The 25,319-nt window shown below is 46.6% G+C and overlaps 1 protein-coding gene across 1 annotated transcript in view; it reads right to left on the bottom strand.

Annotated features, from left to right (window-relative positions):
- Window positions 1-25,319, bottom strand: part of zbtb16a (zinc finger and BTB domain containing 16a) — a 130,502-nt gene that overhangs the window by 74,037 nt on the left and 31,146 nt on the right. Inside the window, exon 3 of the mRNA XM_070982943.1 lies at window positions 5,646-5,743. Coding sequence (XP_070839044.1) covers window positions 5,646-5,743 — 98 coding nt within the window. The remainder of the gene's footprint in view (window positions 1-5,645; window positions 5,744-25,319) is intronic.

Below are 25,319 nucleotides of genomic sequence, written 5' to 3'. Positions count from 1 at the left end.
TTATTGAAATTCTCTCTCGAGAGTTATTATATTCTTGCACGGAGCAGCCACCTCTGCTGCACAGCGACACCTCCATGAAGTGCTCTCACCTAAAAACTGGGCTTGACGTGTGCCAGCACACCAAAACAACGCTTTTCAATACCTGCGAGTGTAAACATGTTTGAATCCTTTCTTCAGCCGCTCAGCGCATCAGAGTTAAATCAAGAGTTCAAGTGTTTTTTTCTGATTTATTTTAAGCATCCGTGCTGGAGAACATAACCAAGCGACAATGCCAAATTTCTGTACTTTTTGCACAAAGGCGAGCAGATCCACGCGCTCTGTGCTTAAACCGCTTCTGGTTCCCTCAGCCAGGCGACACATTACAGAGAGCATCTCTCCATCCATATATCATCACATCGTGGCCTTGAGCAAGACGTTTAGCCTGAGACTGCCGCTTAAATAAAGATGGATCTTTTCTAATGTGCTTCAGGTCTCCCTCACACATGCACACAGTGGGCTAATCCAGGAACTCTTCACTATATACGTACTGTAAACAGAGGATTAAGACTCTTAAGCCATAAAGGCAGCGAGATGAAAAGTTGGTGCGAACAGAGATGGCGACGCGGGTGTTCGGGGAGAGTCTTATTGGTAATCTTATTATGCTGCATCGGCTTGCTCGGAAAAAAAACTGAATCATATCAGTCTGGTCTTGTTTGATGAGCTTCGACACCCACACACACGCACACACACTCAGATTTAAAAGGCAGATTATTGTTGATACTGTGGATAAAATACAGTCTGATTGATACGTATGAATTCACACACTGGGGTCTGTTTGAAGCCTTAATGTTCAGATTAGTGCTGAGGACGGTTTGAACCTTTCCTCTGTGAATTACTGCATTAGTGAGTACAGATACTTTACTTTCAGACACATAAACACTGAGTGTGAAGGTCGAATCTTTGCTTTGCTTTGACAAAATAAGCTCCGCTGTTCTAAACACGCATAAAAAGACCAACAAATGGACACAGAAGACTTCTCAAATGTTAATATTGTCTCTGGTTTTTGTCTACTTTTGTATATAAAGTACACACACAGAGGATTTTTTTTAATTTGTCTTCCTCTTTATTGTCCCTTTGTTCTTCTCTGTGTCTCCTTTATTCACTATTCTTGCTACTCTTGCTGTCTGTTACAACATAATTTCCCCAGCGTGGGATCAATGAAGTTATATCTCATCTAAATCTTAATCATATACAGCCTAAAAAACAAGTTTATGAATCTGAGCAGACGTTCAACGTGAACTTTAGATACTAGATTAGTTTTTGTACTCTATGGGCACATTTCGGTCAGTACATAAAAAGTACTGCGGTTCAGTCTCCAGCCCAAGTTTTGATTTCAGTCAGAATTACTATTATTATTCTGGGGTTTCATTGTGGTTTCACTGCTGTTTCAGGCCTGGAATCAAACCCAATTTTAGGTGAAAGAAAGTATTTTTCTGCGTGAAACTGGTGAAAGTTTGCAAATATTGGCACTACTGTCCATCAGCAGTGTTAAAGTGCTGCTCTGGTTTAAAGAAAACAAAATCTAGGACCTCCACATGCACCCGAAAGGGGCTGAGTCACAGCTCTCCACCCTGCTTGAACCCCCATCTGCAGGCTTTGGCTCAGCAAACGCTGTCAAACACTAAACGTCAGGCGGAGATTAAAAAAAACAACAACGTGGAGAGAGGACTGAGACAGAACGAGACGAGAGGAAAAAAATAGCTGGCACAAGGTAGACTGTACATACTGTACCCTCAGCGGTGGCAGGCGGCCCAGACTGGCGAGCCGCCAAGTCCAGTACAACAAGCACAGAGAGACAGACAGACAGGCAGACAGACAGACAGGCAGACAGGCAGAGAGTGAGAGACAGAGGGGGGAGCAGAGAGGACGAGGGAGGAGGCAGCAGCAGCAGCAGCAGCGGCGTCTGAACGCTCCACATCCACGACGCGCTGCGCATACCAAAAAGCCTCTCCGCGCTCTCGCCTCATCTCCACAATATTCTGTCTTTTCTGAGGCGAGCTGAAGGATGATGGCGGCGGCAGAGGAGGAGGAGGAGGAGGAGGGGCTGAGGTTGAGGGTTTTGGGACTCGGTGAAGTGTCATCATTACAGAGAGACGCGATAAAAATCGAGACGCGGCGTCAGACCGAGAAAAACCTTGAAAGTCAAGCGGTGGAGGTGGAGGTGGAGGAGAAAAAAAAGAGACGACAAAAAGTATGAAAGGAGCCTCGCCTCGCTGCTGTCTCTTCCCTAACCGTCGCTCGTCTCCACAGAAGCGCTTGTCTTGCCTTTTACGCCAGACCAAAGCGGCTATGAATCAACACTGATGTGTGTAACAGTGCAGGTTGATGTCGTGCGTCAACGCGCGCCGCTCGGAAAGAGGAAAACAGAGGAGGAAAGGAAAAAAAGTTTGTGCACTTGCTGCCACTGATGCTAAAAATACACTGCCCACATCTTCCGCTCGGGTGCCTCTCTCAAGGTGGAGAGTGAGGTTCTTCCTCGACTTTTCAACGCTCCTCTCTCTCCATCTGATCTCCCATCAGCACAGTTTCACCTCATGTCAACGGGCACACAGAGCGAGTTATTATTAACCTGTTGATACCACAGAAGACCTCCAGATGATCTGCTGCTCAGACAGCACCAAGGGCCTCCTGGAGGAAACATTTAAGTTCTGACTTCATCCGAATCATTTTCACGCTTTCATTAATCATGCGCTCACCCTCCTCTTCCTCCCTCCTGACCTCTGTGGGGAACTAAGGTCACCCTCCCTCAGATCAGACCTGATTTCAGCTCTCTGCTATCGTCCACACGACACCAGAGAGGCAGAATGTGTTTGCAGATCCTGTCAAACGTGAACCATTCATTTACTTTCTTTGTCCCTTTTTGATGCAGAAGGCGGCGCTTCATCTTCCTCTGAAAGCCTTTCAGCCATGATATTATTTATCACTTTAGAATAACGAGTGTCGCGAGTGCAAACGAATGATTTTTATCACGTTTTGGCATCTGCACACAGTGATACAACTGAGCAGCTTAAATATAGAATATTAGGCTTCTCCTTTGCAAAAAATACATAAAATAAAATACATTTACGTTCATAATTTTAGGTTATATGTATTTATGTGCAACATCTCGCTCTGCAGCAGGAGATGAAAGAAAGAGGCCTCTTCTGCCACAAGCCTCATTTTCCTAAAAAGAAGTAACTGGTGAACTTCAGTGCTTCTTCTCGTGTACTTCTACTCCTATCACTGCTGCTACCTTCACTCGTATTTTGTACAGTCTCCAGTGTTTACTGCGTTCACTGTCATTCCTGCTGCGCTCACAGAGAAAACACCTGCATGCTTTAGAGACTAGTGAATAATAGTACTGTTACTACAAGAAGTACTGCAGCTAATTCCAATAAAAAACACCAAGTATGAGTTTGGGTCTGTCAGCGGTTTAACTTGGAGCCATGTGAGCAGCCAGAGCGTGGCTCTTTAAGGCACATCTCCACTGAGGCATGCAGAGAGCTGCACACACACACACACACACACACACACACACACACACACACTCTGCAGGAGAAGGGCCGCATGTATCTGAGCGTTACCTCGACACACTCAGCTTCCACTGTGACACAGCTCCCGAGTTAAAGAAAACTTCGTGCTTACTTTCACCACTGAATTGCATAACGTGATGTTAGAGAAGCAGGAGCTGGAGCAGAGGCTTCAGGGGCCGGACGTTATGTCTGACATTCCCTCCCAAACATTCAGCGGTATGTTTTTGCCACACAGCTCGCGTCTTTCTGCTGCTGACAGGTGAGCGAGGAGCGGTGCGTGCATGTGCAGCGGGGACCGCGAGGACGGGGTGTCGCTTTAAAACAAACACTGAATATTTCCTCGGAGTAACTTTTGTTTTTGACACGCTGAGTTGTGCGCCGAGCCAATTCACTGGCACAGCGTGAGTTTGTCATTCATCTGTGTCACAACATAGCCGGAGTGTCAGCATCCTGTTTAGGTTTTGGTGAAATACGAACAAACAAACGATCGTGGAAATGATCGTTGTCTGCCTCCTGACGGCAGCTGACAGCCACAATAACGCCAAGCAGACAATTCAGACCACTTCCTGTATCCCACCAAGCAGAGGGCTCCATTTCTGGGCCAGCATCGACACATGGATTTGGGATTTTGCGTGTGCAGAAGGGGTTCCCTCAGAGGTCCCATGGCTTTTACAGTGTCTCCATAAACCATCTGCACTTAGAGCCGTAGCAGCGAGGAGCTTTTTGCTGCCTATAAAAGACGGTCCAAGCCATTAAAGCAATGCTGCGCTAAGTAGGCTCAGAGCACAGGGACGGCTGGGGTGTGTGTTTGGGGGTGGGTGGGTGTAATAGTGCCAGACCGGGCCAATCAATGTGTCCTGTGTTCTAACTTCTGCTGCCTTTCAGACCTCTAATGTCACAGAGGTGTAGGATGACAGGATGATGATGTGCAGGCTCCTCTTTGGTTAAGTTTCCCAGAGCTGCTCAGCTTTACTGGACTCAAGAGTTATTTAATCCACAAATCACTGAAACTGGGTTATGCTCCACATTCTCATATTCAAAACTACTATATTTATAGTGAGATAAAGCACGTGTAAGGCACCGTCCCTTCATTCAGGCTGCAGGAGCTTCAAAGCTGGCATCTACAGGAACTATATCATGTAAAAAGCTGTTTCCTGGACCTGTGCATTGTGCAGCGTGTTCATAATGAATCACTCTGTCTGTGAATGGTTGTAAAGCAAATTTGTAAGATGCACGAGTTAAAGCTTGAGTCAGCCTTTGCTTCCGGGTATAAGATCATAAATCTGCATGAAAAAGAAGCTCTAAAGGAGCGTGCCAGCGTTCTGCACGTTCCCAGTGTTTATCTGGACTCACACATATTTAACATTAATCATTTAAATAAACTCTGAACGTCAGCTGGACTCAGTCAGGACCGCAGCTACTGCTGAGAACAGGGAGGTCACGTCCTCCGGAGCGAGACGCAACGTAGGAAGATAAAAATTTACGGAAAATTTAACTTGTGAAATAAAAAGCTAATCAAAATAAGAGCCCCCTTTGCTGGCTGGTCAAACATGTCTTTGGGTGTGGTTGAACTGGAGAATTTGGACTCCTGACCTCAGGACTCCTGGCACTGCTCCTGCTGGACTTAGATATTTATCAGCGAGAACATCAAACCTAGTTTCATTTTTGGCAAACCTCCAATTGCATTGGAAGGCTGCGTGGCTGTAAATGAACGGCAAGTAATACAGTTAGAAACCGCAGTAAAATGAAAGTGAACCAATAAAAAACACATTTAAAGAAAACAAACATCTGCGGCGCGCTTTGGAACGCGCTGTAGGAAATGTCATGGTCTGCAGTAAAGAGGTTAAACCATGCAAATCCATCAGGAGCTGCTGCCTGACCTCAGACTTTCAGTGGGATTTAAATCCAGATTTTAACATAATTCACTAAATTTTCTTTCATAACTTTACAAATGATGCTGAATAACTGCACAGAACTGAAGCAGTGGATGCTCTTTTGTTCCCCATCAGTCGTTTCTCACGGCGATGAGAGCAGGAGGCGCCGCAGCGATCACAGCACGGGCTCGTGGTTTTTGGGTTGGTTTGATTTCTTTACCTGAATGAGACAGCAAATGCATCCGTAGACGGAGGCTGTCCAGGAAGCTCTTCCCACACAGCTCACAGCCGTAGGTCTTCATTCCACTGTGCATCTTCCTGTCGACAAAGAGCAAAACAAACACGTTACTGTCTGGACTCGGCTAAGCGACGCCGTTTTCACGCTTAATGTGCACGCACGCCACTCAGACAGACGCTTCGCAGCTCCTAACTAATAACTTCCAGCATAAAAAACTTCTGCGATTTGGGAGACGGTGTCAAAAGCCGTCAATCATAACATCGGCGCATAACAATAAGCATCAGAGCAACAAGCCGTCCAAGCAGCGCACATATTCCTCTGCAGGGAGCACCAGACCATGACACGGTGCTGTAAATCACGAGGCTCTGTTCGAGCAGAGGCATTATCAAGTCCCTGCATCTCAAGTGCTGCAGATGGATAAGGAGCTATAAAGGGAAATAGAATGATTTATTCAGGCAAACACTTAAAACAGCTACTTAGTGTTATGAACCATTTATGGGCCAGTTTTTGACTACTGCTCTCTAAACTATGAGGTGATGTGTAGCTGGAAGCAAAATTTGATGTGCAATGAATTGCCTTTGCCCAAATAGACAGTCATTAGGCTGTAACATAGTTTAAGTGCACAAGGTCAGACAAGACTAAGGTTCAATATTTGATTATGTGGAAAAGGCCTTGAAGGTGAGGTAACTAAATAACATCTGACAACAGAAAGTCTGGCCCCGTGTCTCTCTGTGTTACGAAATCCTCAAAGACCCCACGGCTCAGTACAAAGCATATTATTCTTGAGAGATATCTGAAAGTGCTCTAAAGCAATTAAGGTGACACGAATTGCCAAACAACTGCCACAGTGCCTTAAACCTCCCGAGAACTTCAAATACCTCGCCTTGAGTGAGACACACAAAGGCACACACTCCCACAATTGTAATGACTGTTTGTCAAGCTGGTGCTGTTTCAGATTTGGCACATTTAATCTTCCAAAACTGTTGCTCTTGCACACTGTGAGGCTCCAGAACGAGCATCATCGCTTTGATAGTAAAGCTACAACCAGCTTAAATCAAACTGGAGGCATGTGGTGAAAACACCTCTGATAACTGTTCAAGCTAATGACGAGGATTTGGTTTGACTCGCATGTTTCTAGATTTGAACATTTTACGCCAAGCGGAAAAAACGCACCACAAATTTGCACAGACAGGGTTGTATACTCAGGTGAGCGCATGCTTCTGGCAGACAAAACAAGGAATTCTTGGGGAAACAATGCCCTTGATAAGAGATCTGCTCAACTTGGGCGAGATGACAGCCATCCGTCTTCACGTCTCTCAACAAAGCCGCAGAGGAGGAGGTGGTGCCACTCTCCCAAAACATGACTGATTGATGTCAGATGTCGAATGCAAATTGATTTACAGCTCTCTTTTATGCCTGGAGAGGGGTTGGAAGAGACGGAGCGGGGAAGAGACTGAGACAGACACAGAGAGATTACAGCGAGTATCGTGGCAATGGCTGCACAGATTATTCAGCAATGAGGTCTGGTATGACTTCAGTGACAGATAATTGCTGCACAACATCATTGAAACCTGACAGAAAGGCTCGTAAAGAGCTGAGATTTTAAAAAAAAATGCAGGTAGGCTGAGGAATGCCTGATGGTTTGTGCAGAGAACCTGGAAACTGAAGGCAGCACGGCGGCCCTTTGGCAAGCAGCGAGTAATTAAAAGGCCCTATAAATGCCAAATGCCCCCGAAAAGGAAAGAGAGACACTCGAGAAGCCAAAAAGGGAGAGAAAGTGACACCACGATGAACGACACGAGCGAGAAAGGAAGCTCTTAATCTGTCAGATATCGGTCTGTGACGGCATTTAACGTACTTTAATGAAAAATTTCCGTCTTTTTCCCAGAATGCTCCTCCAGCAGAGAAACCGGAATCGGCTGCGTTCGATCAAAAGCAGGCTGCTGCGTGTGGTTATACATATAGGTGGACAAATCAATAGCAATTTCCTTACAGCTGCATTGCATTGTGGTCTATTGAGGCAGCTGCCGGTGGACAAACTGCCACCTCCACGCTGGAATTCTTCCCTGTGATTGGTGAAAAATAGCAGCAGAATAACGCACTCGCATTTAACTCAGACGGACGTTTACCCCCGATGCTTCGGGCAGATAAAAAATATCTTAAAGTAATTTAGTCCTCAATGAGTTATCCACAATGAATGACACAAATTCAGCGACAAACAAGCGAACAGACAAAAGAAGGGAACAGGTTTTCCTTCCAGGATCACAGGTGATGCACTCACACACTTTCACTCTGATAAGAGGAAAACACACGCGGGCGGTAAACCTGAACACAACACACACCGAGCACAAAGCCTTTCAAAGGCCTTTTGTGTCCCTCCTCAATCTGACCATTGTGCCCCCCAGACAGAGCACTGATAAGGTATGGATGGACTTATTAAAGCCACTCCAAGCGGAAGCACCGCCGTGTATTTTCACCCTAAATGTAGTGTTGATGAGCGGAGTGTGCTGTGTATGTCGCTGGCTGAGAGTGTTAAATTTAAAGGCTATGGCTCGCACTGCTCGCTGAAACAGCACATCACTTGATGTTCAACAGAATGCGACCAGCACCTGCTCAGGCTGTTAAAGGGAAGGTTTAGACGGCTGTCCTCCTGCAGCACTAATGACGTCCCTCCTTTTGGCATCTCATAGATTTAGTCAACATGCACCATGCATTTCTTATGACGAGAGAAACGTATCAAAAAGGGCCAGAGATTATGATAATATTAGCTACAGTAGCTAATGTACAAATTATATTGCAGCAGGGGCAAAACCGTGGCAGCCAAAATGGCTCGGCCCAACAATGGCTTCCATCCAGCACGCTCGGTTTCCAGACTCGTGCCAGACCTGAGATGAATAATACACCACAACTAGGCCAAGTACAATATCCCAATTTGCGGCTAAAAGCTAGCCTGAGCGCGGCTAACGGAGCTGACTCTCAGCCCAAACGGGTCACATTAGAGCCGGATCACAGGTGATCCTCTGAGCCCAGAACACAGCCGAGTGCGTTCACCACACGTTTCACTCGACTCGACTTCATCTGCCACGATGAAGAAACAGAGAGATGATGGGAGGCGAACAATGTGGCTATGTTGAACTAGCAAACCAGCATTCATGATACACACTCATCTGCACCAGATACAGCAGAATAATATTCAGCAGCAGCGTCTGAGGTGTGTTTTATACCCTCTGAAAAGCTTTGTGTGTCTGCACAGAGTTAATATTACACCATAATTCAGCTTCAACAATGTTTAATGATATGTGAAAAGATTCTAAAATATTTTGTCTCAGCTCAGTGATTTAGCTCAGATAGACCTCTCCACACACACACACACACACACACACACACACACACACACACACACACACACACACACACACACACACACACACACACACTCAAATCCCATCGTAACTGTGTGCTTTCATGTTGTGCTTCTGAAATAGACGATGAGGTGTGTGTGTGTGTGTGTGTGTGTGTGTGTGTGTGTGTGTGTGTGTGTGTGTGCGTGCGGTGGGTGGGAGCTCAGGGAGGGAGGGAGGACGGGTGATTTGAAACAGACTGACTGTAGCCATTAAGGAAGTTCACATAAAACTCTCTCAGGCCATTTACTCAGTTAATAATCGACTTTGTCCAACAGTCACTTTTGACAACGGCAATAAATTTTAAATTTATGTCAACAAAACATATGCTGATCACCTCGTGCAGTGTGCTTCCTCGTAAAAACCTGCCCAACCAAGGGCTGTCTGAACGCAAGTGTGTGTTTGAAATGTGAGCCGATTACAGGCCGGGTTATTGAGCCGTAACAGCTTGCCTCGTGTAATTCAGAACTTTTTTTCCCATTTTGCCTCTGGACTCGGCTCGCCGTAGATCATAACTGGCATCGCATTCGGTGGAATAAAGACCAGAGCTCTCCACCTGCACCTCTGCCTGCAATAGAAACCGTTACAGAGGTCAAAATAAGGTGATCCTGTGATGCAACCCCGATTTTAAAGAAGATGGGACGCTGCGGGAAACATAAATCAAACACCTGATCTGATCCTCTCTGACTCAAGCTGACCTGAGGCCAGCACAAAGACAATATAACTAATGTTTGTCCTCATCAGCTTCATTGGTTTTTGTAAATATCTGCTGATTGTGAATCATTTTAAAGTCTGGGAAAGATGTGGAACGCTCCACAAACACCTGTTTGGATCCTTCCACAGGTAAACAGGCTGATTGGTAACAGGTGAGAGTATCATGATTGGGTATGAAAGGCTCAGTCGTTCATAGAGGATGGAGGAGGTTCACCTCTTTGTGAACACATGAAGGATGAAGCATGTCACTGCATGAGCTCAGGAACACTTTGTCAGTAGTTTGTTTGGAAACGACTGATTCTCTTTTTATTTGCAGCGAGCAGCAGCGTTTTGGGAGTCGGGTTGTTCTACACGCTGCGACAAATAAGTCAGAGACCTCCGCGGTCCTTTGATGGCTTCGAATCATCCAGACCTCACATGATCGGGCTTTGACAGAGGCAGTGAAGCTACTGTCAAAGCTCATTAAATCAAACGAGTCGGCTTGAAAACTCCTGCTGACGCCCTCATCAGCTCGCATCGTCACCAAACTATTTGACTAAAGAGAGAAGCCGAGTCGAGCCGGTTTGATGACTAGCACTTATTCCTCATCGCTTCCTAAAATCTATTTGTCCCTCAGCAGCCTTGAGCGTCGTCCTCTCTCCTCATCTATCCTTTCATCTTTTATTTTTCCATTCTTCCTCTCCATCCTCGGCCCGTGACGGGCGCCATAAAACAACCTGAAATGATGTTCGTAAATAAACGCTTTGGGGGGAGAGGAACGGGGGGTTAAGACGGAGAGAAGAAAACACTAACAGATAAAAGGAGGCGATTGATAAGAGGTGGTAAACTGAGGAAAGGCTGCGTGGTGCGACGGCGGCTGTTTGTTCATTAGTTCTGTTGTTCGGAGGAGAAAGAGCTGATAATTGGGGAACTGATCAGAGCTCAGTCTGGGGGACGGCGAGCGTCTCCTGTGGGTTTCTGGGACATTTACAGATGACAGAAAGAGCCGTCAAGGAAATTTACCTGCAAACCCGGTTCACATCTCACATTAACTATTAGCTTAGCATAAGAGGAAATTCAACTTGAAGGGTAATGTCTCTGTAAAATGCGTTCATGGATGCTGGATGTGTAAACAAGCAACTTTCTGCTCACAGTGTTAATCAAGTGATAACAATCAATATTAGTTTTCAGCTTTTCTATTAATGCAACTTTACGGTCGAACAAGCGTGATGAACGTATTTGCACTAATGGTCAAAATTACACCTGTGTGCTGATGTGGAGAAGAGACGGAGAATCTCACAGAGGAAGCGATTATTTCTAAATGTCAGACAGGCACCATTTAATGCAGCTCTGCAAAAAAATCTGAGGGTTTGAATGATTTCACATGTACAAACTGAAGGAACGTCTGAGATGTATTCTGTTCAGAAGGGAAAAACACGAGCGCTGATGTACACGTTCATCTTTTTATGTTTGATGTGTGACTGAAAACAGACGCTCGGCAGGTCATGTGACTTCCTTTATGTTTGGGTTGATCTGTGTTCAACATTTAAAATCAGAGCATTAATTCAACATGTCGTTAGTCAACATGTTTGTCAACAACCTTTTTTTCATCTTACACTGTTTGTTTTTGTCACTGCAGCACTTCCACTTCCTGTGTGTGTGCACATCAAGATGGCTTTGTGAGTGTGTGTGTGTGTGTGTGTGTGTGGGGGGGGGGGGGGGGGGGGGGCAGTTATATGCTGGGGGTGTGAAACTGTTGTGGTGTGAAGTGTTGATGTTTCAGCTTGATCTCAGGTTTATTTAAAGCAGCTTCAGCCTAAAACTAGCGAGCTAACGAGCTAACAGGCCAACAGTCATAAAGAACAGCAGCGAGCAGCGAGCAGCGAACAGCTGAACAGCTGACTGACGGATCTGACGACTCAAAGCATCCTGTGTTTATTTGTCCTTCACATCGGCATCGAAACAGACGACAAAATGAAGACGAGCAGGTAACCCTAACCCTAACCAGTTCGCTCTGAACTTCTAATACTTTCTTTCACATTTTCCGTCGGTTGGTTTTAGACCAGCGCTTGTTGAATCTATAACATCACATCTTCATCTCTCTCTGGTCGTCTTTGAAGTGTGACCTCAGCGTCGGCACTTTTAAATATTAAACATTCAAGTTACAGATGGAACCGCGACGTGAAGCGAGCGTAGGAACAAAGGCTGAGCGTGTGACGTGACTTTAATGGCAAACACAGGTCAATGAGCGCGAAGCTACGATGCAGGTCAATAAAAGAGTTGATTTTAAAAATGATCCATGATGTAAGTGGCATAATGCGCTCTGGAAGGACGAGCCGACCAATGGTGCATCCATTTGGGGATAAAAGCAGAGGGTCGAGAAGGACCCTGCTGCACTCTCAGCCCCCTGTCATGGTGAACAAAGGCAAAATGATGCACGAGGCGATTCAGTGACACTTTGGTGGCTGATCCTAATGTGGCCATAAGTGGCGCAGTGTGCCGCCGCCACCTCTTATTTTGGTTTTCTGACAGCCAGAGACGGAGAGGAGGACCAGGGGACTTTTTTCACCGTGAATTTCCAGTCCATTAGCGTGCTGACCATGTCACCCAGACAAACATGGAGGGAGAAGTGAGAGGGGAGCAGCGGCGGTCCAATGAAACAAAAGGATGAGCAGGAAGGAAAAACAAGAGATCCAGATGTAAGCAAACAGCCCGAGTTAGAGGTGACGAAATGAAATCGTCCACAGCTCGGGGGCTCTCATACCTGGTCTGGAGAGGCACCGTGTGTGGCTCTTCACATTTACATGGGTCCATTTTGTGTCAGTGTGGAGGAGCAGGTGAAAAAAGCTCCTTTCTGTCATTTTATCCCTGCTTTTAAGCCTCCCCAATTCCACTGCCCTCCCGCCCCACCCCACCCCTCTGTCTTTGCTCAATCAAAATGTATCAGGCAGGCTGGCGTAGCACCGGTCGGCGTGGGCTGTTTATCCCGAGTCCTCCTGCACATATCAATGACTTGGCCCCCGTTGTCCCCCGCCGGGGAGACGTTCATATAAATTCAAGCCACACACACAAACGCCGAGGCACTCGTGTTGAGCATAGATGAGTAGCAGGGCAAGAGGGAAAGAGGAGAGACAGAGGGATGGGGAGGGGGAGCGCCACTGCCTTTCATCCTCACTGTGTTATTTATAATATCACAGACACCACCACCCCAAATCTGCCCCCAGGGCGCCGCGGCACGACAAGAAAAAAGCTATATCACTTTGTCGGAGTAAACAATGAAAAAATGAACAACGTGAACACGTTTCCTCGGCTGAGCCACACGGCCCCTGTCTCAGCCAATCAGGAGCGTGTAAATCACCTGTAACTGTGGTGCCGACCTGCGGCGGCGGCGAGATGTAAGATTTCTCTCAACTTCTGTCAAAATGTGATCGGAGCAGTTCTGTTAACGACTGCGATGTTGTCATCTGGCTCTAAGTATTTAGATTAATGATATCTGCAAGTTTCATTAAAATCCAATCAGTCACGTCTGAGTCGGCGCACAAGAGGGGTCCGAACCTACAGTAGTAATTAATGCACCGCGCTAACTCCGAAGAGCGTCACGCGTAGCTTAAAGGTGCTGCGTGACTCTGAGGAACACCTTTCTGATGAAGCTTCCAGGCATTAAAGAGAAGAAGAGGATGATGAGTCGAGTCAACCTGGAAGTGCAGCTGAAACATCATCTGCTGATAAGATTCCCTTTAAAGCTGAGAATTTAAGATGCTCTGAACAAATTTCAGACATGGAAGACAAAAGAATCAGCGGCCTCACTTGTTCGTATGACTTCCTGTCACTGAGACGCTCACGTCGCGCCTTTATTCAGACGTCACAGCACTAAAAAAGCCTCAATGCTCGCATATCAAGTGTCCGGTGATGTGAAGCGGCGGCGCTGGAGAACAGCGGCGAACGTCACGATACGAAGGAAGAAACGTGCTGTCAGGCTGCATCAGCGAAGCATTTTAAGGACTTATTTTGCCGGTGAAGCCTTAATTAATGACCACCGTGAGCGTGAGGGACGCTCACCCCGCGTCTCACAGCGAAGCCTCTAATGAATTTTGTCATCAAGTTCATCATTTATTAGACAGGAAATTTTGCTGCCTGTTTAATAAAAGCCTGACGGTGGCGACGACAAGACATTCTCATTTAGCTGCATGTGAAGCATTCTGCTGTTTTTAACTCTGCGGGCTCATTTTAAGGCTCATTTTACTGAAATCTTAACATTAAAGCAGTGACGAGGAAGGCAGCCGCTCACAAACGGTGTCACAAACAACAAAAACAAAGCGTCAGCCTCCATTTGCACCAGTCTTCACCACCCAAGCGTGATACCAAGGCACAAACGGCTGGAAGAGCCTGAGCTCTCAGGTAATAGCAGGAAATAATCCAAGGAACTTTTAATTGTGCTTCATGGGCAGTAAGACACTATTTCAAGCTAATCCCAGTTAGGTACCCGGATTCCCCCAAAGCTTAGAAGCCAGGATTCACTCTCTAATACCCTCAGGAAGCCATTTCAGCCTCTCTCCTGCAGTTAGTGTGAAGTGCTTCCCCCATTTGACAAAGACCTTTTATTCAATAAAAGGTGACAAGGAAGCGAGAATATGAGCCAGAGGTTGGAAATTTTACCCCCTTTGGCAAAACAGAGACCAAATATTCTGAAGGTGTTGCATTTGAACTCGTCGGCTGGAGAGCAGCTGCTGCAGCTGAGTGAAGCGAACCGACGGAGCAAACTGCCCCCTTACAGAGGACCGAGACACGGACGTTTGGACGGAAAGGTCCGTCGCTGCATGGCGCACACAGGTGTGAGCTGCAGCTCCCTGCAGCCTCTCCCCCAGGTCATTACGACAAATGACAGCATGCTCTTAGTCAACCAGCCCGGTTAAATAAGGATTAGAGGATACAGAGGAAATAACTCCACACTTTTGAGGGCAGCAAATGGGGTTTGCAAAGTCTGCAATCAAAAGTCAGAGCTCGGCTTCGCCTGCAAATAATTTGACATCCCCGGTTCCCCTCTTCTGTGATAACTCTTTCTTCCTCATTTTAACTAAACCTAAAGACACTTCCAGTGAAGTGCTGGAACGGCGGGAACAAAGAGGAGGGAGAGCGTGTAAGATCACACATATAAAGTATTTCTGTTAAAGCCCATCTCTGAGACAAACACCAGCCGCTGCCTCTTCCCCTGCCTCTCTTTTGGTTTGTGCATCAAACGCCGCTGCAGTCTGAAAATAGCACGTCAACATTTCTGTTTCGTCTTGTTTTTTCTTTTCTTTTTTTTATTCTCGACAATGTTGCCGGTTTGCTGGATTCCTGTTTTTCCTCTGCTCCTGCTTTCTTGATCTGTGAGAGGTTACATCGCATTGAGTGAGACGGCTGGCTCTGGCGTGTGTGCGCGCCTCTGCGTGTGTGTGCAGCAGCAGCAGCAGAGCTTTGGTGGTCTATAAAAAGCAGCCAGACGAAGTCTTCCCTCTCTCCTCATGCATTATGCATTGGCATCACCTTCCATCAAGTGACAGAAAAACCTCAAAGATGTCTAAGTTTAGCTTCCATTCTGAAAGCCAAACAGAGCAGGAGATGTGTTATTTTGACTGCCACCGTCGAGCTAAGCACCTGTTACATCAATAAAAGCTGCATTTCGCAACAAGAGCGACGACAACAACAACCTGTGTGATGGCGCGGCGCTCGCAAAGAGGCGCTTAAATGCAGATAGTAGCGGGAGTGTGAGAGTGGAGAAAGAGTTCAGATTAGATTAGAGGACACCCGATCAAACTTTGACCTTGGTGAGAAGTTTTGTCTTTGCTAGCAGCAAACGGAGGATCCAAAGTGCTTCATGTGAAAACGGCTTGGAGAGTCGGAAAAGCATTTCCATGAAAATGATCTGAACGTCTAAAACGTCCTTTTTGTTGTTTGCTGCTTGCTCTGGTTTGACTTCTGTCTGCAGGTCAGTGTGACAGGGCAGCATGAAGCTTCATGCAGCCGAGGCCTTCAGCTCACGAGTGTGTGTCCTAACTCCGCTGATCACACTCTTTCATTCCCCCTGCATTATTTTACTTAGCTCATAAATGTGTCATCATGAAGGCTGATGACGGATGGGCAGATTTCAGCTTTAAATTGATGCAAAAACAACATTTCAAAGCTCTTTAAAATTATAATGTTGCTTTCTGAAAGCTGTGCAGTCACAGAACTGAGAAATAAAGTCTCGAGCACAGACGTGATTAAATATTTAGGCAATATATAAGAAGAAGTGCATGTTCATGGCAGCTGATTGCTTCACAATTATGACTACTACTGTTGACCAGATGTTGCTTATCTCAGGGAAAACTGGCTCAGAGTCAGTATTTCGTTGACGGCAGTGTCCCAACTTCATACGCTGCTCAATGTAAACACTCTTGTTTGCCTGGAAACGTTAGAGGGACCTTGTGATTTTATTATTTGTAGCCTGTGCGAGCCAGAGCAGACCAGTTGACAAGGTGATTATTTTGGTATTTGGACAGAGCTCTCCAGCTATTATTACGCAACGCTTCTGGGATTGATTTACTGTACGCCTCGTAACGCCGCACAGATCGCATTCTGGGAAAAAGATAGTGGCAGGCCAGCGCGTGTGCGTGTGTGTGTGTGTGTGTGTGTGTGTGTGTGTGTGTGTGTGTGTGTGTGTGTGTGTGTGTGTGTGTGTGTGTGTGAATGCAGAACAACACAGATGCGATTATTAGCAGGGATGACGGCATCTACGCTGAGGGAGATAAAAGTGTTAAAAAGAAAAAAGGTAAGATTGCAGGGAATTATTTTGACACTCGAGACGGCCGCAGGCAGCTTGTTTTGATGTCTCTGACCTCGGGAACTGTGTGTGTGTGTGTGTGTGTGTGTGTGTGTGTGCAGCTCGGGGAGGTTCAGGTGGCAGCGGTGGCGCTCGGCCATCTGCACTGTCATTCACCGCACGTCCGCCTTCCAAGAGTTGCACAGCACCCACGGGCATCCCAAACAGCCCCAGCCGGAGCTCTGCGGGGCTGCAGTAAACAAGTCGCTCTCATCTCAAAGGAGTGTGTGTGTGTTGGGGGGGGGGGGGGGGGGGGGGCGAAACTGTGTGATACTATATTCCTGTACACATCATAGCACCATAGCATGAATGTTCTTGTTTTCTCTTTGCTGCCCAGAGAGCACTTCCACCTGGATTTGCACGTTATGTGCATCAGACAAAGAGAATATTAATACTCTCTGTACATGAAGTACATATACACACACACACACACACACACACTATGCAGAGGTGCACACATGAAAAACATATGCAACATTTGCTCTTGCTTAAATTCATATATTTTTATGCATTAAAATGTACAAACCAAAGAGTTTAAAATAGAGAGCTGTTCCATCTACGGCGTCATATTTAGGTATATTTTGAATATTCTGCAATAATTCATACTGGTGCCAACATGAGGGGTCAATTAACCCATTACAGGTCATTAGCTGATCAAAAGGACGCGAACTGACGAAGATTACGACGATCACTTAATTCTTGTTAAAGACATGCATTAAAATCATGCCTGATCGTGAACCACTTCAGTAAGAGTGCGGGTGCTAAAAGATTTGCTTCTTGTGCTGCTGCCTGTGCAAACAATACTGATTCTGCTGCCCTTATGGGAAAAGAACGGTATTAAATATGACTTACTACAGACTAAGCTAAGTCAAAGGAAGCAAAAAGATAATGAAGCATGACAATTGCTCCTATTTCTAGCAGCCCCCTGATTTTCCCTGGAGACTCCAGACCTGACTTTGGGAATCATTGGTGGATGTTACGTAACCGCTCTCGCTCTCTTCTTATTTATACCTGATGTCTCTTCTTTGCTGCTGTCACACGGCAGCATCTTTCAGCCTCATCATATCTGACCTGAAACGTGTTCAAACTATGGATGAACGTACTGCCTGTGACTGCCACGGCTTATATTAGCGCCTCCATCTCTGCACAGCACCCTATTAAAGGGAGAAAACTTCAGCGAGCGAGTATGACAGCTGAACAGCAGCCAGTGAATGGAGTGGGCGGGCTGCGCCAAGAATTTCTGTCGGCTTGAATCAGTGCCTTTGCCCGCACAGAGGAGGGTCATGTGAGAGTCTGGGTTTGTGTGTCTGAGTGTGAAATATAGCTAATAACACAGCTGGTTTTTTTCATTCCACCAGTGCTGTGCTGTGCTGTGCTGAGCCGGGCCAGGCCAGGCCAGTCCGTGCTGCCTGGTGGCAGCTCACTTAATGACGCTGGTGTAATGCACAAAGAAGAAAAGAAAATTGAGTATTGTGCATCAGGTAAACTGTGAGAGTCCAAAAGGCAAATGTAAGAGCTTTTCAAGCTGCCAGGCTCCAAATTTAAGGCCAATTTAAAAACAAAGCTGTGACAAGCAGCCTTTCTCTAATGTTATCAAAGTCTAAAGGAGCAGAAGAAGAAGAGGAGCGGCAGCAACAGGACACCTATTGTTCTCCTTTGGCTGAAAACATGAGATTATCATGAGATTATCATGAGATTATATGACTGGAAGATGCTGTAAGGATCCATCAGCAGGCTACACTGGGTCAATGTCACCGCCGTGTACACTGAGGGAGAGGAGGCCATGAGACAAGAGCTCCAACAAGAAAAGAGGGAGAGAGGGAAAATATACTGTGCGAGGGAAATGATAAAATATGTGCTGACAGCTTTTTGGCCAGAGGGCTAGAACACTGAAATAGTAGCGTCTGGGTGTCAGGCCGGGGTCGCTCCCTTCACTCGAGAGCAGACTTTCCCCGACCCCGGCGAGGAAAACATCACACAGAACCACAGTCGGCTGATAATGTAGTCTCTGACAGATCATGTACTAACGCGTCCACATGTGACACTAATGCACCGCGGGACGGGAAGGAAGAGCCTCTGGTGGAAAAAGATCATCTCACGTCTCACGTGAAGCAGGACTGTGAAGAACGCTGAGGTGAACTGAACGTGTGCTTCATGGATATTACATAACGCATGCTCTGCAGCACCTGTGAAGTAATGACATTTGGTAATAATTTTGACAATTTATGCTCGTGTCGATTGCTGCGGGGGGTTTGGTGAGAGCGGGGTGGGCGCACCTTTTCTTTACAGCTGGTTAAAGAAAGCATAAAGGAAGAAATCGATATGACTGCTAATGCTGTGACTCACCAGACACTGTGTGTGTGTGGGGGGGGGCAGACAGGCAGGAGGAATGACAAGCTAAACAACAAACAGGACCTTTAAATGTTCTTCATGGCACAGTCAGTGTGTGTACACCTGACGACTAGGGGCAGGCAATAGGGGCTAAAAACACATCTCAGTATCTGTAATCCAATATTGTCATAAATTAGTCCTGCTCATTGATTTGCTGGCCTAAACTGCTTTTCAGTTTGCTAAAATCCCCCAAATTCCTCGAAAAAAAAAAAAAAGCATGAACGGTGCTCCTGGAGGTAAAACCAAAGTGACACCGCTCGCAAAGGAGGAACACCAAAATAAGAGTCCTCACTCCTGCTGCTGAAAAACACACCGAACTGCCTGTCAGACGCAGCACAAATGAAAGATTATGCAAATACAGCACAGATTTACAAGGTGCTTATCTATGGCGTAGGCTGCCTGTCACACTGCTTTAAAAATAAGTCATTTATGTCGCAAAGGAAAGCCACAATTTAATAGCAACTTTGCAGCTCTTAAAGGCCAACACCTGGAGGAGCCGGCGGGCATCACAGGTGTTTAAAACAAAGCTTCGTCACAGGTGAGCTCGGACACGTGAGTCGAGACGGAGGTGGCACTGAAACAGGAAACACATCCTTTAAAAGGATGATTTGTGCTATAATCAAATGAAAACCGTGGCTTTAAGAGGTAGAGGAACACACACACACACACACACACACACGCTGAGCACCTCCTTTGGTCAGAAAACTCCTTTTCTCTTCCACAACAGCAAATCAAACAGCTGCTCAGAAAATGTCCCAACCTCCTCGAACAGAGCGGGCATCTTAGCGTGTCTCATGGTTGGTTAAACGTTTGCCAGCTGGGGTGCATGTGTGTGTGCGCGCGTGTGTGTGTGTGTGTGTGTGTGTTTGGCCTGCTTGTCATGAAAAGCACAGTTCAGGTGCTGAATCAATCATACATGTAGATGGAATCCAATAAGCGTGGAGCGAGACTGCAGCTGGGGTCTGCGGAGACAAGAGGCGGAGAGAGAGCAGCTTCACCCATGTTGGCAGTGCTCGCTCGATCACCCCGTCTCAGCAGATGCCATGTTACAGAGAGGGTAATTAATAGCCCAGTGGGGCCTGGGTGAGAACCGCCAAGACAGCCCCTCGCACACACACACACACACACACACACACACACACACACACACACACACACACAATAATAATGTCTCCATTTGCCCCCCGGAGCAGCTTTGTGCCAACTAGCCTTCACCTCATTATGCCAATCAAATGGAGCAGGGGGTGTGGAGGGAGAGGAGGAAAGGCACAAGCTGTCCTTCCTCACTGGGCCTCACTCACTTTCACCGTCCATGTGTTCATTATAAAGAAGGATTTGATCCTAACAGGGACGTCATCACGCCGAGCCGCCACCGCGGCCCCTCCTCGCCGCCCTCCGCCCTCGGACGTCGGCGGCGACGAGCCTCGTTCTTCCGAGAAGCTGAAATGTTGATTTTAGCAGCTGCGGTGGAGCCGCGCTCCCTGAGCTGCAGCTGGGCTTTCACGTTCACTTTCCCTCTAAACTATTTACAGTGTGGATGCCAGCAGACTACTTTAAAATAATAACAGGGATTTAAGGGGAAACAATTTCACGACTCAAACTTCGTCACGTCAACTCCATCTTTACTTTGGGAGCCGAAGCCGTCCCGCCGCTCGCGTCCTTCCTCTCGACGCTCGACCTGCCTGCTGCTAGCTCCAAATTAAAAAGCTTTGGTTTGTGCACATGCAGCAGCGCTTTGTCTCTTCTTCATTTCCTGGATGTTGGCCTGATGACAGAAAACTTTAGAAACTTTCCTCGAACTCGTTTTGATCATTTTAAATCTGCATTAATCAGCGGTCTTAAATGCATATTGAATCAAACACTTTGCATGATGTGAAGGAGGTTTTTAGCCTTGTTACGCCGCCTGTGAGCGACCTGCAGTATCAACCAGTACACAGAGAGTTAGCACAGTTAGCCGCTAAGCTAAAACAGCAGATATTGGGGTGGTGAAGACCAAAGCGGAGCTAAAAGAACCATAACTATCATAAATCTGATGTAGCCTCATGTGATATGAGGGCGTAAACAGGAAATTGTTTTGAGCCATAACAACTTTATTAGACAACAAATCTCAAAGCAGCTTCAAATTTTCCATTTTTATCTGCTTCCATTCGCAGACGGGCTGTATTAGAACAGTAGAATGTGATTAAAGGCCTTGCTTAACAGTAATGATCTGTTTCATGTGATTGTGAGTCTGCTTTTCCGCTCTCACCCGCCGGTGATATAACACTGAATCACCGTACAGCCGTTTCATGAAGGCTCTGACATTTGCTGCACTGCTCCTCCTCTGGCTCTCAGGACGCCATCTTCATTCATTTTATCTTTAAAAATCAGTTTTTCTGTGTCATTAGTTCGGCAACGATAGTCAACATGACCGAAGAGATAAAAGCTAAAATCTTTACTCAGAACATCCAAGTAAATGAATCAATGTGAACGCCTTTGAACGAGCAGTGCTGTGTGTGCGGCGGCAAGATCGTCTTTTTTCTCATATTTGTCCTCCTGAAATCATGTGAGAGTTTCACATTTGGCCTCCGTGTGTTTACCATCAGCACCACAAAGAACTAAACAGCCTGACCCGGCAGCAGGGGAGGTATAAGGAGGTGTACTTAGTGGCAGGCAGCCTCTGCAGAGGGTCTCCTCTGGTGTCAGGACGGCGTTTAGGCCGTTCCGGTAAACAGCGTCGGTGCATTTCATCCCCTGTAGCCTCATTGAAATCAGCTTCTTAACAAACACATCTCCATCCTCTTATTTTGTCGCTGACCCACTCCTCCACCCAACCCCACTTCCCCCCTCGCACCCACTGCCACCACCAAACTTCCCCTGTGTGTTACCTGAGACAAGCAATTTACCTTTTTTGTTGTTTGCCTGACCTAGAGAAAACAATTTCAGAGGGGTCTTCCTGCGCTCTTAACAGCCCTTCGTTTGAACAGGTAAAGGCGACTGGCGTGCCACAATGGCTTTTTTTTTCTCCGAGAAGATGAATTGGCGAGCTGTCAGCTTCAGACAGGCCGAGTAGCAGTGTTTCTGTAATGGGACACTGGAAGTGTCTTTGATTAATGGAAGAGCCATACTGAGCTGTTAGGGAACCCGCCGCGGCCCAGCGAGAGCGATTGAGCGGCGGATACATGCCGACAGATGTGCGAGGGAGCGCGGGCCTCGGTACCAGCAGAGGAGGAAGAAAAGGAGGAGGAGGAGGAGAGGATGGAAAACGCTACTCTGCCTGGCATTCAGCCATTTTTAACCCGGGGCCTATTTTCCCATCTTCTTTCATCACGCAGATTGATTCAGACCTCAATCTTGTCAATTGCTCCACTACAGACGCACTTACATCTTTGTTTGCTTCCACGCGGCTCGTCTTTTTTACGCTTCAGGCGTAACGAATGACAGCAAAAATATGAAATGAGCGAGTTTAAGAAGAATCAATAACAATACATTAGCCGACACTCAGCAGGACACCTTGAAATCGGCTGTCACGGCGCCTGTTCTCAGAGAAGAACTGATCAGGCAGAGATTATTTTCCAAACGGTTCAGACGTGTTCGACGGCCGCTCGCGAGGCCGTGAACTTGACTTGCTTTCATCATTTCTTGGCAGAGGCTCTGCGAAGCCACAAAGCTACAGTCAGGGGACACCAGCCGTCCTCCAACTTTTGAGAAACCCTTAAAGCCAAAGACGAATAAAGAAGGATTTTTAAGTGCATCACATGTCACCGGCTCTGTGCTGTTATTGTCCCGCCGTCTATTCTGGTCGGTGAAATCTCAGCCAAGAGCAAGATGTTTCCTCAAAATACATTCTGCTCAGTCTCTCATTCAGACTTTGTCCTCTTTTGGCTGCAGCTGATAAACAAATCTAAAAAACAAGAAAACTTGTGTAGAAAACATGAAGAAATCTGACTTTATGCTGTTATTAGCATGAGACCTGTGAGTGCTGGAGGAGAGGCGCTCGGAGCACCGAGCTGTACTGTAAACAGACAGTCTCTAATTCCTGCTTGTACAAATATGTCAGAATAAACACTTATCTTTGACAACAGCTGAGTAGACTTATGTGGAATTTTTCCCCTTGCACAAGATAGCAAAATATAAATACCAGCATTTAAATGCTCACTGATAAAAATGGAACAAAATCATCCATCCATGACGACCGCTGTTTACAAGACAGCTGGAACAGAGGGTTCCAGGCCGCGCTCTCGCCGCTTTTTGTTTGGAATAATGCTTGTTTATTGGAATTGTGGCATTGCTGTGTTTTAAATGGAAGGAACAGCATTTTACAAGGTAATTAGTCAGGCTATAATCCCACACTCAGTCGCACACACACACTGCCTTCCTCTGAACGCTGCATCCTCATACTATCATGTGACAAACCACTTTTGTCACCCTTAATTCTGCCCGAAATGTGTCGTGCACAAACCTGCAGGAGAGGGACGGAAGCACTAATGAAGCAAAGACAATCCTGATGAATTCCACACTTTCCTTTACGTTTTCTTTAATTCCCCTTCGCGCTGCAGCCTCATTATCAGCCCTCACGGGGACCGGAGGGATTTTAGGTGAGGGCCTGTGGGGGTTGGGGATGGGTGTTTATGTTGGCCCTTGTTTCCAGGGTCGGGAACTGTCCCGAGGGAGCACATTCCTCACCCAGAGCACGGCTGAAGGTATGTGAACCATCTGGACAAAGCCATGAGCCACAATGGCCCCACACAGGCCCGTCCATGCGGTCCGGTGGCCAGTCAGCGCTCTCACACTGTCAACGATGGAGCTAGATATCCATCGGCTGCACCATGGGCCAGCCATCGCTTCCACTGTGTGTGTGTGTGTGTGTGTGTGTGTGTGTGTGTGTGTGTGTGTGTGTGTGTGTGTGTGTTCCTTCCTCCTGGTTCAGCCTGCATGAACAGGGTCATTTGTGAGGCCCACTGCGATGCCTGCACGACTGTGTGGACGTAAAGAATGCTGCCTAAGGTCAACATATCATTAGCTGAAGGGTCAATGAGACGATTGTTTCCTCACCCGCTCGTTTTATCACCGTTTCAAATCATCATATGACTCCAGCTCGCGAAAAATGGCACACATACCAGCAATGAATGCACAAGCGACAAATGAAATGCCCGCTCGCCATTTCCTTGTATTACAAAATGCTGATTTCAGCTAATTTCTTCAGTCCCTGACAAAAATGGACAAGTCCCCGACGAAGCTCGGACGGAGAAAAGAGGGCTGAAAGAAGCCGAGCTACAGGCCTGTTTCACCCGAATCACAAGAGAAATATTTTGTCTCTTTCATCCCGTCGTGCAGATCGTTTTGGATTACTTTGGCCTGTTTGGGAGAAATCTGTCTGGATGGAGGTGGATGGAGTTTTGTTCAGGGTGGAGGCAGAAATCCTTTTTCAGTGTTTCTAGCAGATTTTTATTGAAGTAGAAAAGCCTCAGAAACAGCACAGAGGCTGCAATAAAACTCTCAGCTGGATCTACGTTTGGGTGATATGACAGTAAAAATATATATATACTGTTACTGCGATATAAAAAAATACATAAACCATAAAACGATAGCTTGGTCCCATCAGCCCCCGAAACTGAAGGCCACATCGGCAGGGTGATCCACTACAGCCGCTCAACGATACACGACCACTTTACATATTTTAAAAACAAGTTTACCAAAAACTGAATCAATATAGTATAAAAACACAAACACAACAGGCTGATGCGTCTAATAAAAATTTAATATCGTCTGAAATTTGAATCGTCTTCCTGACACTTTTTGGTATCCGCTGATTTCCATAAAAATAAATGTGCATCAATATCACAGCAGGCTCACACAACTGAGGCAAGTTTGAACAATCTGCTCAATGACTATGATTAGCTCAATGAAGCTAACGGCTGCAGGGATAAACTGCATGGCACATAATGGAAAACGGTTAGCAAAAATGCTAAAGCTAGCAACTCCGGCATGGTCCTTTAACCCTGTTCTGGTCTCACGTTTCACATGCAGACAGTCCCAGCAGAGCAGGGACTCGTCCCCGCCGGGTCCGGTCTGATCGTCAGCTCACAGAGGACCTCTGGAGCCGAGCGGCCGGCTCGGATCGAGAGCAGGGACGGAGCATCGGGGCAGCAGCTGCGTCTAATAGAGAAACTGAATTTGATAATCAGCTGAGACAGTCAATTTGCTAATAAGGGTTTCTAATTAATTAATCAATGTGCATTTGGTGGGAGCAGGCGCTATTGTCAAGAGCGGTCAAGTGCAGTTTGCTGTGCCTCTCCTTCTCCCCTGCTCATTGCTTAACACATAACTTGATTTCAATTTCATTTGGCA

The sequence above is a fragment of the Chaetodon trifascialis genome, chromosome 16, assembly GCF_039877785.1.
Source record: "Chaetodon trifascialis isolate fChaTrf1 chromosome 16, fChaTrf1.hap1, whole genome shotgun sequence".
NCBI lineage: Eukaryota > Metazoa > Chordata > Actinopteri > Chaetodontiformes > Chaetodontidae > Chaetodon > Chaetodon trifascialis.
The sequence above is the reverse complement of the archived record's forward strand: the minus strand, read 5'-3'. Positions and strand labels throughout refer to the sequence as shown.